Source organism: Cupressus sempervirens, chromosome 3 (genome assembly GCF_028749045.1).
Source record: "Cupressus sempervirens isolate cs-2001-9-10 chromosome 3, ASM2874904v1, whole genome shotgun sequence".
NCBI classification, from domain to species: Eukaryota; Viridiplantae; Streptophyta; class Pinopsida; order Cupressales; family Cupressaceae; genus Cupressus; species Cupressus sempervirens.
Genome location: NC_143120.1, coordinates 150164556 through 150179267, shown reverse-complemented (window position 1 = coordinate 150179267; position 14712 = coordinate 150164556). Strand labels below are relative to the sequence as shown.

Here is a 14712-nt window from a genome sequence, read left to right as displayed (position 1 = left end):
ATTTCTCCATATTCTTCTTTCTCATTCTTAGGAAATTTAAATAAAGGATGTCCCTCTTCATTATAGTTATTACATATGTCTGTAAAGGCATTGGATCTTCTTTTGGACCTAAACCTATGAAGTTACGTGCTTGCTTTTGTCCTTGTCAAATTGATTCTCTTGTGTAGGTTTGGCTCCCCTACTCTTTTTTGTACCACCTTTTCCATTCCCTCCTTATCTCTCTTGTTTATTTTTCACTCTCTCATTAGCTCTAATGAATAACTGAAAACATTTCCCTAGTTTTTTTGGCATGCTCAACCCTATCTCATCTTGTATGTTATACCTTAGGCCATTAAGGTATCTTTCTATCTTTTCATCTTCATCTTCCAATCCACCTTTGATACTAAGCTAGTGAGACTTCTTAGTATATGACACTGCATACATCTCCTTCAACCTTATATTTTGCCTCATCCTTTTTGTTTGTATAACATAGTTTGAAGGAATAAATTTCTCCTTCATCATGGCATTCATTCTATCCTTAGGGGTAGCCTAATTCATACTCGTTTCCACTCTCTCTATTTAAACACTAGGTCACCATGTCAATGTTGTTCCTTTCAAATTTGTCTAGCAAACTTCACTTTCTTTTCCTCATCCATTTCTTCAAATTTGAAGTACTTATCTAGGGAATCCAACCACCCCAAGACCTTTTCACTATCCATCTTTCCTTGATAGATAGGTATGCCAATGTTTCCTTTACTTCCACCATCTTGTATTGCCTTAAAAAATCTTAGCATATTCCTCTCATTAGCATCAAATGCCTCATCTATATTCCCTTCATTCTAAAACCACATCAACATCTTCTTCCTCATGCTCTTCTTGTGACCATTTTCTAGTTCATCTTTTCAAGGCTTCTAATCTCTCTCTCTCTCTCTCTCTCTCTCTCTCTATATATATATATATCTCGCTCCCTCCCCCCACCTCTCTCTCTCTCTCTCTCTCTCTCTCTCTCTCTCTCTCTCTCTCTCTCTCTCTCTCACACACACACACACACACACACACACACACACACACACCTTCTTTCTCTCTCCTTCATCTTCTCTCTAGTTCCACGTTTTCTTTCAACTCTTGGTTCTCCCTAGCCCATTATTATTTTGGTGGCATCTTGACCTATACCACATCTACAACACAAACTCCTTTCCTACTTTCCCTAAAGAACCTACTAGTGGATATGATACCACTATGATTCAAAGTGATATAACCCTTGAATAATTACCAAATAAACTTTATAAATTCCAACTCAATCCACAAATGTTCATGAGGCTCCTTTTGCACACAAGCCATTCACAAACACCCAACTTGAGTTCAAATGTTTCCAACTTGATTCACCACATTCTATGGACTTCAAAAAATTCAACCAACATTAATTAATTGGTTTCCAAATCCCACTTGACAAGTATATACATAAACCCAACAACATGCACTAATAAGGTTGAATCCCCCAATGAGGTCTCTAATTCAATTTTGTGCCCCTAACCTATTTTTCCCCAAAATGAATGACTAAAAAATACATTTTTAGACACCCATTTAAATATTTAAATTACATACTTCAAATTTTATTACAACTCTTTTGGACCAACCAGACCGAACAATGCAATTTACTAGTGTCATAGGCCTAATTAGGCCACTATTACAAATCAAGTGTCCTTTAAACTTGCAACCAAAACTTCAAACTTTGTAAAATATCTTGTTTTGGGTCTAAACCAAAGATTCTGGGATTATCTTTCACATCCACACTCATTTGAGGGGTCAATAAAAAAATGCTCCCTAAATAGTCCCTAAAACTAGGGGTTTCTCAATCTAGCACTTCCCTTCACTTCCAAACACAAACGAAAGACTCTTCACCATGTATTAAACCTATGAAAGATCAATCCACCATAAAAGGTGATATTCATGATGAAATTTTACTCAATCCAATACCAACTCCATGTTCCAAATATCATTTTCAAACAATATCTTCATTCACTTGGTGATAACCATTCAATATGCATTTATAATTGCATCAAGTGTGGTTATATTACAAGAGTAGGAGGTTTGTTCCACAAGAAATAATGGATACATAAAATGGATTGGCCTCACTTTATTGCAAAAACTTATAACACTTCAATAAAACCCTAATGTTTTCTCTAACAGTAACAAAGTTTATTAGTGAAACACAATTTTATGAATTCAAATCACTCTGAAAACATTAAAAAAATCTAAGAAGTATCTCAATACAAATTGAGTGACGAAAAATCAAAGACGTGATCAAAACTTGTCAAAAACTTTAACTTTATTATGTGTCCTATAGCAATTCGTACAATAAAAATTCATACACTTAATTTCTTCTTCACCCCTACCTAAGGCATGGAAATATGACTTAGGTGCCATCATAGACCTAACCAAACTGTTCATAACTATGTTGTGATGTGGAGCTTTGTCAGACCAGGGTGGTTTTACATTCCAATGGGAGGTACATGTTCAATGATTCTATCATTAGTCTCCAAGTGGGAGGTTATTGGTGTGGAGTGTGATCAGTCTCCAAGTGGGAGATTATTGTGATGTAGAGCCTAATTAGACTCAAAGGTTAATTTTTTCTCACTTTACTCGACGTGATTTTCCCCCAAATTATTAGTATAGGGGTTTGGGGTTTTGGCCCCCAAGATGAGTTCAAGGAGCAGTGCCCCTTGCAGGGTCCTAGAGAAGAGCCCCAAGTGCACTCCCTATCGCAGTACAGGGTGGGTCAAGGGGCAATGCCCCTATGAGGGTTTTGGGGGGCAACGCCTTCGAAAGCTCAAATGACTTTATTATTGTAAAAGGCATCAATTGCTATTTTTCTATTGGACGACTTATTATAGCCCTAATTTTGTAAGTAAAAGGTTATATATAATGGCTTAGGATTAAGGATTTCATAATGTTTATGATGAGATTTCAGCTTCATGCGGTAGTATTGAGCTGTAAGGGATTATAGATTGTAATCAGGCTATAATCAGTAGATAATAATATTATTAGACTACTTGTTGGTGGACATAGCTTATGGATTGGGTGAACCACATTAAATCTTTGTGTCTTGTGTTCTCTTATGTGTGATTTTTTTTTTTTGATATTGGTTATATTTGCATTTAATTATTATTTCTATCTATGGTTAATCCTAATTAATTATCTATCTTAACAAACACTAAAATGTATAATTTGGCCAACTTGTCATTGGAGTTCAAATTCAAATTTGACAATTTTCCTCCAAACACAAATTTAACTATTTTAATGAGTTCCAAGGCAACAAAAAGTCTTGTTATTGACCAAAATGACTAAAGATTACTATACCCACAACACATGGATTTTTATCATTTGACATTAACCTTATAACACCATTCATGACATTATAGGTCATTTGACTTTGTTATCAAAATCATTACACATTAATGTCTTTAAAGGCTTAATTACATTGTTTTAGGTCCTTTAGACCTTTGAGCACATACTTTATGCCATGTTGACATCTCTGTCTTTAGTTTCTCAAATGATACTCCTTCACCACTCTTCTATCTTCAATGTTAGTCATCTATATAAGTATTATGAGGGAGAGACCAATTCTTAGACATATTAAGTGAGATTGGTCCTCTTTAAGTGAGCTTTTTCTTTGTGAATTTTGTTGTGTATTTGGGCTCATCCTCAATAACAACTACTCCAAATTTGTTAGCACTTCTTGTATGTGTTATTTCAAGTATGGATGTTGGTTCTTGACAACTACTCATGCATATTGATACCTTTGGACTAAGTTTTTGTGTTTGAGATATTAGTTGGGGTAGGAGGATTTAGAGTGTCACATTGTGTGACTTTCTTTTTGAATGACCTCTTATGTATGTCTAGTAGTAGTGACATGATGGAGGGCGAGAATATTCATGCATTAGATAGAAAACATTTTCTTTCTTGTTGCAAGTGTCTTAATGGAACACATGGAGCACTTTTTCATGAAGGTATATGTGGTTAGAGGAATTTTCCCCTCATTAAATTTTGTAGTTAACTATTACCCCTTATGTAATGTATAAAATAAGTGGTAGAATGTCAAACAATAGGAGTTGTACACCTTGTATAATAGTGTTTATACTTGTAATTTTTTTTTATCTAGTATGTATATCACACTTAGGAGCAACTAGATGGGTGAGCAACAAATAGAGACTCTTTAAATATATTCTCAGGGCCACTTGATGTTGTATCATAACATTATAATATTATATTGTAATTAACTAATGTGAGAGAAAACAAACTAATAAAGTAGCCAATTTGAATGTGAGGTGAAGGTTTAGGTAGCGCATGGTTTAAAACATCATATATGTAAAAACAACTTAATATTAAATAACTATTATTTCATATTATATTATTTAGTATCTTTCAAAATGTTCTCGGGTCATCCTTTTAATGTGATTTCTTCTTTATATAGATATTATTTCTCCTCAATTCACTCTATTTAAAGGTAAAACATTATCCATTGCAAATGAAAAAAAAATATTAATTCATTAAAAAGAAATAAACAACAATTAAGAACTTATTTTATTCTTAAATATATACGTAAATATATATATATATATATATATATATGTTTATTTCTATAATTAATATATTAATAGATGATGATTAACTATAGAGACATGTCTCCTCTCATATTTATGAGTTTTCAAATCTGCATTTGGAAGACATCAATTACATTGGCAATGTTAGTACATTTGCAAAAAATGAGCAATGTTACTCAGCAAGTACAATATGCGTACTCTCTTGTATTTTTTCTTCGCTCTGATACTAATTGTTAAAATGAAAAGTTAAATTAGAAACCCCAAAATATGAAAAGAGACAATATTTACTGTAGTTCATCACAAATATGGCCACATTACACTAAAGAGCAAAGTGAATCATTTATTCAGTCATTGCACCTTACAACTTGAATAAATAGTACATTACCTACAATAATCTTCAAAATCACCTTATTAATAAATAGATTATAATATAATGAAACTATAAATCTTCTTTGAGATAAGAATAATGAAGATTAGATGGCGTCAATTTTATACACACCCACACACACACACACACACATATCAACAATGTATCTGATGATTGAATCAATCTGACTGCAACTGCAAACTTAACACTCCCTCTTAGTTAGGGAGGATTGATATAGAACACATTATGCTCTTGAGTATATGAAGAGATATCATCTCAGTATGATATTCCTGGAATAACATATTTAAGGATATCAACATAAATCTATCAACTTAGATGTTATCTTTTAATATAATCGAAAGTATGATTCAACAAAAAATATCAATCATAAGGTATTCATCGTACGTATATTCTTTTGGTATGAGCACTGGCATCAAATCCTTGATGCCTGCCATAAGAGTACGTTATATCCTAGAAGGTTAGAGTTATTTGATTTCTGGCACTCTGGGACAACAATTTAATATAGTCTATCAGATAAGAAGAAGTCACAAAGTCATGGTCTCTATCATGATCTCCAACACTCCAGGACAACTTAATGAAGTCTGATCATGATACGTTCATTATCGTGACTTCTAGCACTCAAGAACAACTTAATAAAATTTGTCATGATAACAAGTCTACCATTTAAAAGATTGTCACCTTATGTCTGATCATGATACATTCGTTATCATGACTTCCAACACTCTAGGACAACAACTTAATAAAGTCTGTTGTGATAATAGGTCTACCATTTATAAGATTGTCACCTTACAATGGTTACCTTCTATTTATATATGTCAATGAAAGATCGTCAACTTTCATTACATATCATATGTGAAATAGTAACCACCATGAACCAAGTGAGAGGGTGGTACAAAGGATTTCACCTCAATTCTATCTCATAGAGAGGAATGCATTACAAGGAATTTCACTTAGAACTTCTCCTCATAGAGAATATATCATTCACAAAGGATTGCACCTCAAAATTCTCCCTCTGAAGAATGATCTTGGGAAGTCAGGTTTAGTAGTTACTCCCTTAGAGGCTCTCTTCCCCCAAGGATTCTTGTCAGACTCACTCTAAATCTGATATCAATTTTTTGATTTTCTAGTGATAAGTCTATACTTTCTCATGATGCACTCAAGAGTAGGCCTATCAAAATCATGCAGTCACACACATGTATTTCTAAACTCCCTCTGAGTATCAATCTTCTAAGTTCCTGCATTACCTTTGAATAAGTGTCATACTCCTTCTTAATGTAGAAGGCTACTCAATCTCAATCATCAACAATATTTGTTTTACAAACCTGACTTTATCCTACCTGAATAATAAATTCTAGATCACAGTTTCTTTAGAGCCACTATCATAAGATTGAGTCTGCATGATATTTGGTAAAGTATCAACCTTCTTTTCCTACAAAACATTCTTAGACATAAAGGAAAAAGATCAAGGCAATTAAGTCTTATAGTATGTATAGAATTACAAGTAGTAATGAGTAGATAAATGTAAAAAATAAGAATACTTATTTGAGAATGGAACATCTTTCTAAGGATAGTCCATGTGGGAATGGAACATTGGTTTATGATTATTCCCACCACAATGTAGAATTCCCACTCTTTGAATAAATTTTGCATCATATCAGATATGGAAAACTTCTTTCTCTTTAATAGATTTCATAACTTTAGACCATTTGCAGTATGGGAGGATCCAATAGAAGTGGTCATGTCAAGCTTTCAGCTTCACTACCATCAACTTGAACCTTCTAGTCACTATTCTTTGTGGACTATCCATGTCAAGTGATATGACAAATTTTCATTGTTCAGACTATAAGATATTATAGACAACATCTCTAGTTTTGTAGGACTCTTCGACATCACAATTGGAATCGTTGAATCCATATTTCTTATTTAGTCTTTGACTGCATATCATGTGTGCTACTTTAACTCTTGCTACAGCATATTTTAAATATTCCCCAATAAAGAGATCAAAATTGATAAACTTACGGTGTATATATGTCCAGTCATTTTTATTTATTTATTTTATATGTCTCATAGTCAATATCAATTTCTATAATAATTACGCTAAATCACCATCGCTCATCTCCTTGCTATTTAAATCCTCTCAATAGTATAAACTTTCACCTTTCATTTCTTTTCTTGACAGACTTAACTTTATTCAAACTTCATTTTGAGAATCTCCACTTGATGGACTTAAATGGCATGATGTTTTTAGTGCCTTGCTTGGTGACTATTTCTGCTCAATTTAAATCATGTAGCTCTGAGTTTTCTTTTGCAATGTTTTCCCAAATACAATTACAGCTACAGAATGTCATCGGTAAGGAGAATGTAAAGATTGCAGAGCTCCAATCCACAAGATCTAAAACATGTTACCTCTAACGCACCGGTCTCGCTCAAAAGAGCTTATATTTGTCTTTGAGGCCCATGTAATATCTGACATCCTATTATGAGATTTTCCAGGGATATTTTTGAAGAATCTTTCTATGATTTGACTAAAATCACGTCTTCAACAATAATTTTTCTATATTCTTTCAAACAATTGCTTCATGCAGATGCCTTACAGAATTGCAAATTTACGAGAGTAGATTTTAAAACTCATTGTACATAGACAATATCGGAGGATATGAATATATAAAATATTCATAACTGCAAAGGAGAACGTTATAACTGATAGGTTAAAACCAACCAACTAGTCTTGTGGTAGTACAAAAGAATTGGTTCTGGTGTCTTCGTTCTCAAGAAGACTGATGAAATATTTTGTTTATATAATAATCTCATAGTCAAATATACAAGTACCTTAATTTTTTTCCCATCTCCAAATGTTCTGCAACTTCCAAACTGCTTGTATACCTGACAGATGCCTATCTAGCATAATCAGATGATTGGATCCACATAATCAGATGAACACATATGAACCACAGAGCCTCCTTAGGACATATATCTGTGTTGTAAAGTGCAGATATAAATATACACAAATCAATTGAATTACAAGAAAATATTGCAGATAAATAAATAAATGATTTCTTGCATTCATGATTAAATAATTTCCACATATCCATTCGTGAGAGGTGGAGTCTCTTTCTTGCTGATCGAGCCACTTGAGATAACAAATATGTCCTTTCATAATTGTTGGGTTCAACTTATCACTGTCCTTAAATACCTGTAATAACATCACTTCTTTCAATGCTTGATCTAATTTAAAATTAGAATTTGTCAATCTTAGCATGACTTAAATAAATCATAAAGCCATCTTTAAGCATCTTTGAAAAATCAACTAAATCAGGATTGTTTCTTTCGTAAACATGTTTTCTTATTTTTGCTTACTGGTACATGACAATCATTGTATCATATTCCTTTAATTTCAGATATTTCTTTATAGTTAATTTCCTCTTTATATACTTTATGTCAATCGACCCTTTCATACATAATTTCATGCAGATGATGCCAGTCATGCGAGTCAAGGTATTAATTTTAGTTACTATGAAAGCCACAACTTCAAGTTCATAATCATCATTATTCAGAGTATCCTCTTCCTTATTAAGCACCACCTTTTCAATCAATATAATAGCTTTCATTTCTCATGTACTGTATGATTTTTCAATGTTGATATTCCTTCCATATTGTAAAGATGGATAGATTTCGTCACTAAATTCTTGTGATTATTGATCTGCAAAATTATTCTTCAATTACATAGTTTCTATGTTAATATGGAATTTCTCCTTTCAAAAACATCGATAACGATGTTACTGAGATCAACGAGATTTGATTGCAGTAATGATGACATCTCTCATGATTTGTTTTTAAACTTCTTGAAGTAATTCGATGTTTTCAAAGGTCGCTCTAATATATATGGCAATCATATTTTGGATCCATTCTAGATATGGAAGGCTTCAGCATGAGGAAAGTGTTATATAGTTTTGCGTATGAACTCTTGCATTATATAAATAATATTTCTGGAGCATCAAAGTAAGCATTGTTGAGGTCTTCATGAAGTACTACAACAGATGTATCTATTACACATTATAGTACTATGGAAATCATGACCTTATGTATATCACATTTGCAAATACATACTCCATCGTCACTCCCAACCATGGACAATGTTTGGCATATACGAGGTCTCCATGTTCGTGTATGATTTGCTATAGAATCTTTAAAAAAATGAATCACACCAAATCATACGCATGTCGTTTCTGCTAGTGTGGCATAAACCCAAGAGAGGCTCCAACTCATGGCACGTATGAGTAGTATCCCCACATGATCAACAAGAGTTTGAACAGAAAATAGACTCACCATTGCACATGCCAAAGTAAGGCATCAAGTCCTTCACCTCCTCTGTCCGCGTATCTCTGACTCATCAAGGGGTAGGCATTATTTACTCTCCCACACAGGATATTAAAAATAGCAAGCATCCTCTTAGTTCTATCTCGGTGGATCAAGCTAAGCATTTTTATTACGCAGAGTAATTTGGGTAAACAAATATGTTTTTACTACGCAGAATAATTTGGGTAAACAATCAATATGGAGAATGATGCGTTGGATGCTTCTGGTTTTCACATTCATGATCTTTCACTATTTCAGTTTGGTCAATTTAATTATCCTCCATATAAGCAACACATAAAATTGTCTAGACTGGAAATATGGTCTCAATCTATGAACTTCCTCACGACTCTGATATCCTTGATTCTTACGGTAGAAAACTTATATGATGCAGAGTTACAGATTTGCATCACTCTACTATTCCTTTATTGTTTCAACATCAAATATTCAGTTATTTTCATCTCCTTTCTCTAATACCATGTTGATCTGATACCATGTTGAGTGACATTGATCGGTTTTTGCAAATGTACTAACATTGCAATGTAATTGATGTCTTCCAAATGTATATTTGAAGACTCATAAATATGAAAAGAGACATGTCTCTATAGTTAATCATCATTAATTAATATATTAATTATATAAATAATCATATATATATAGAATATATAGAATATAAGATATATATAAGAATACTTATCTAATGATAATTTACCATTAACAATATATCTCATGATTGAATAATCTGACTGCAACTAGAAATTTAACAGTACTCAGATTTACCTCTACTTTGGAGAGATTCACGGACTGAACCTCATAGAATCATTGAGCTGAATACGAATAAATTAGCAGAGCATGGTGGAGCTCATTGAGATGTTGGTAAATGTTGTTCACGTGGAGGAGCTGAGTATGGAGAGGTGGAACAAAGAGGGCTCCCGATATTTCCCTGGATGTCAGAACAACAGGTTGCTCCCTCAATTTGAAGGTGCTTTCATTAAGATGGATTAGTACATTGCCTATTCATGGTGTTCATGCCATTCCTACTATTTAAGTTATTTGCAAAGTGCGGTAATATGATGAGTACAAAATAAATAAATAAAAATGGATCACTGGGCAGATGGAAGAGCACCAGCCACTGATTGTAACGACTGCCACAATTTGTAGAAAGGTAGAGAATGAGTGGGCTCGATCCAAGGCAGAAAATTGTGAAAAAAATTACATAGTTTTGTTAAACCATTGAATTCTGAGAAGTGCCTCTTTTAGTCATCTCTTTTATTGTCGATTGGTTTTACAAACCATGTCAAAGGACGATGGCTAGAGCCACGGTAGTGGAGAATATTGTAGTGCTCGACATCAGATTTCATATTTTTTGATTATTTTTCCTAGATTGGCATTGAAGAGATAATTTAGGTTATGACTTAAGTGTCAATGACTGTGAATGTGATGTTGGGTGAGGGACAGATTGCAATAGACAAGTAGGAGATTTTCAAAGTCTGTGGGAAGATGCTGAATTTTGGTTCTAATATTGAAGGGTATTATGGAACAATTGCTGTGTCAATGACTGTGAATGTGATGTTGGGTGAGGGACAGATTGCAATGGACAAGTAGGAGATCCTCAAAGTCTGTGGGAAGATGCTGAATTTTGGTTCTAATATTGAAGGGTATTATGGAGCAATTGCTGCTTCAGGTTTTGCTCTTTAGAGTATGTGTCATGTTGTGTTCTTAGGTTATGTAGAAGTGTAATGGGAGTTTAGACAATTAATCTTGTTAGTTCTTTTGATATCAAGTACATTGGCAGATTGACCATCAAGGCGCTCTTGAAAATTAATAGACTTGGGTGAATCTACAGTTCTCTTGGGTTTAGGGAACATTTGTTGAGATGATTTTCTCTTTAGAGGCTTTAGTTCTCTTGGGTTTAGAGAACATTTGTTGAGACAGTTTTCTCTTTGAAAGTTTTAGCATGAAGTCTGAGGAGCGTACACCTGTGGAGGGGCACACGTTTGTTATGGACCTAGTAGAGATTGTTCTTGGAGAAGAGTCATTGTGGCTACTGTATCTTAGAGGAGCGATCTCACTCCCCACGTCTACTCAGCAGATTTATTTCCTTGTACATTTGAGTTGAGTTGAGATGCTTCCTAGTTTTGCAATGTTTTTAAGTTTGATCTTCTTGGCAGGGGCTTTCATTGATGGTGTTGGCAGAAGGGTGAGTTATAGTTTGTATGGTTGTCCCTTCTGAGAGTTTTTTAAGGTCATCTATTGTTGTTGTACTTTATTATTATTTTAACAATAATATGCGATCTTTTCATGAGGACTTGGAAGATGTCATGTGACATTTTGGAGTAGGTTGGTTGCAGTTTGCAAATCACCTCAAGTTAATGTCACACCTTCTATGTGCTGATTGGTAGATTGCTTCAACTTTTGGTTGACATTACTTGCGCAATTTGAAATCTTCTAATGGTCTTCTAGTTTTTTCGCATATCAATGGTTATTTGTGTCCTTTGTTGGAAGATAGTATTTCTTACATGGTGAGTTATTCTATGGGCTGGATCTTTTCGCAGAACTCTACTGATTTTGTATGGTTGGTTTGATGTCATTAGCAACTAGCTGTGGTTGTTGTTCAAGCTATGAAAATTGTCTATTGGCAATTTATTACCATGGTGCTGGTAAGGGAAAACAGAGTTAAGTGGGGCGTTATTCAGATGTGAGGTTGCAGCATAGGTTGAACTTCAACTGGGAGATTGTTGGGGTTAAAGTCTGGCTATTCATTTCTACTTGAGTGACCTCTTGTTTGTTTCTTCGTCTTCTTCTGAAGATTATTGTATAAATATGGGGGTAGTAATGTCCTATGTATTCAAATTGTAAGCTGCAATAACTGTATAAATGATTCACTCTGTTCTTCAGTGTGGACGTGGTCACATTTGTGGTGCACTTGGTAAATCTTATCTCTTTTTCATATTTTGTAGTTTCTAATTTGGCTTTTAGTTTTAAAATAAATTTCTACAGTTCATTTTGATAACATGCATTTCTAGATTCAATTATTTGCAATCCTTTTGTATCAACATTTCGAAGTGTGATAAAAGTTAAAACAGAAATATCAAAATACCCATATCTATATATAATCTAGTTATTCAAAGACATGAAATTCTTATTCTTTTGCATGATCAACATAATTGAAACACAATTGAATCTAAAAACAACACATTACCGATAGAATTAGCCTTTTGCATTCCATCATGAAAGAAAAATACTAGTCATAGAGACTGATGAGGAAGTTAAGGGACGGTGACACTGCTTTTCATTTTAGAATTTCTATTTTATCCAATCTTACAACTGATTTTGAGAAATCATTCAACATCAAGAAACATACCCAAATTTAAACAAAATAGGATTTTCCTACTCTTGCGACTCCTCAACAAATGCTTCGACCCTGAGAAGCACAAAGCCAATGGCAATTCCCATGAGAACAAGACCACTCATGATGGGCACAATCCTTGCTATTTCTGCCCCAACACTGTAGCTTATTCCAAGGGTTCTTGGTCTTCTTTCATCGCTCTTGCTGCCTTTGAAAGCTTTGTAAGCAAATTGCTCATTACCAGTGGGGGCTAATCCCATCTTCATCAATTTGTTCTCCGCTTGAAAGCCTGCAGAGGACATGGAGCTTTGCACACACTGCACCTTGCTACAGATAATCCTGGAGCAACGAGACTTGTAAGGTGTGGCCCCCAATGGAACAAAACCAATTGCTGAGGTTGCAGCTGCTGTTGCTGCCATCTTGGTTTCTCTGCATAAATTGGACAATAGATTATCCCTACAAAGTACATCTTTCATCCAAAAATGTGTGTGTATATATATATATAATGATTATTCTCTTTTTTCGAATTGATTATGTGATAGTTCTTAGTATCAAAGTTTCGGATCATACTACCATCATCAGAATGCAGAGAGCAAAGGAATTGAAAATGATGCAATATGATCATACAATCGATTCCATTCTAGAAGGAAAAAAAATTAACTAATATAGATTGTCGAAATCTGATAAACTTCAAAAATACAATTTTTGGAACAGCAATGATAAGAATTTGATCTTGGGAGTTCAAATTTCTGGGATCTAACCGAAGAAGAAGAAAACACTATCATCAGGGAGAATTTGATCTTTTGTGCGTAGAGTTGCACACTTTCAAAGAAACCACATTCATAAAAAATAAATTTTCATCTTGGGCGCAATTAGGGCCTTCGAATGTGAAATTAATGCAAAGCAGTCTGGATTGTCGTCTCAAAGTACAAACATATCAAAACCCTTTGAATGCAAACATACCCAATTATAGCTATGCAAGAAAGAAGGGCGGATGAATGAAGGAATTCTCACCTTATATGAAGCTTGGTGCAGAGAGGGCTCTATCGTTGATGAACTGCAGACAGTGCAGAGAGCGTAATATGTTGGAAAGTGTTGTATGGATAAGACTGTGTAAGGATGTATGGTTGAAATTCGGATAAGTGACATTCTTTATACACCAACCAAACCCCAAGGGCGAGGATTTGTGATAATAAAATGGACTTTGTACGACATGTAATTATCTGTGCTGGCTTTGCTTTTCCAATACGAAAGGTAAGTAGAAATTTTAAAATAGGCCCGAAGTTACAATGCTCCCTTGGGAGTCATAATGCTTGAAAGACGAGTCATAGAATTTGTTAAATGACTTAGATAATATTATTATATTATATTTTGGAACTAGGGGTGGACATTCACAAAATTAGGGGAATGAGTGAGTGGTCACTTGTCTTAATTTCTCATACTTTCAAACTTCTAAAGGGGGAAAAAATTCTATTATCAACTACAGGTCAACTCCCATCAACTTCACTGCGAGACAGGGCAGTGGAAGAGACCAAAAGAACTCTAGGAAGAGAGAATCTACTTGTTTTGCAATTCTAGGAAGGGGGAAAGCGAACAACACTTCATTTTTTAATGTGAGGCATACGGGGACAATAGAGTCAAATTTGCGGATATCCTATATGACAACTCATGGTACTACCTTTTCAACAAAGAGAACATTGAGAAGTTTAGTGGTCTCATCATTAACCTTCACAAAAAGCGAACCAAATTAACAAAGTCAATGTAGTGGGAATAGTGTCCCATAAGCAATTCTTAGCTTCGTGTGTGTTAAAATCTCATCTGTCTATCTATCTATCAATAGGAGGTGTCATAATTGTTATTATTTATTTTATAGATATATTTCTTAATTACAATCTTAAAAATGAATACACATATATTAATAGCTAATTACACATAAATTAATAGTCGATCATTTTTCAGCTATTTTGGTTAGTGATTGTGTCACTATTGAGACATTACATAAAGACTACTGGGACATATAGCCACAAGTACTAACATTT

General features: G+C 34.0%; 1 protein-coding gene across 1 annotated transcript; it reads right to left on the bottom strand.

The window, feature by feature from the left end:
• Positions 1–12522: 12522 nt before the first annotated feature.
• LOC149565199 (cytochrome b6f complex subunit (petM)) lies at positions 12523–13675 on the bottom strand. The gene is made up of 2 exons (XM_089818748.1): positions 13637–13675; positions 12523–13102 (listed from the first exon to the last, which is right to left on the bottom strand). The coding sequence occupies exon 2, from the start codon at positions 13090–13092 to the stop codon at positions 12715–12717; it is 378 nt and encodes a 125-aa protein (XP_089674874.1). The 5' UTR covers positions 13093–13102; positions 13637–13675; the 3' UTR covers positions 12523–12714.
• Positions 13676–14712: the final 1037 nt, after the last annotated feature.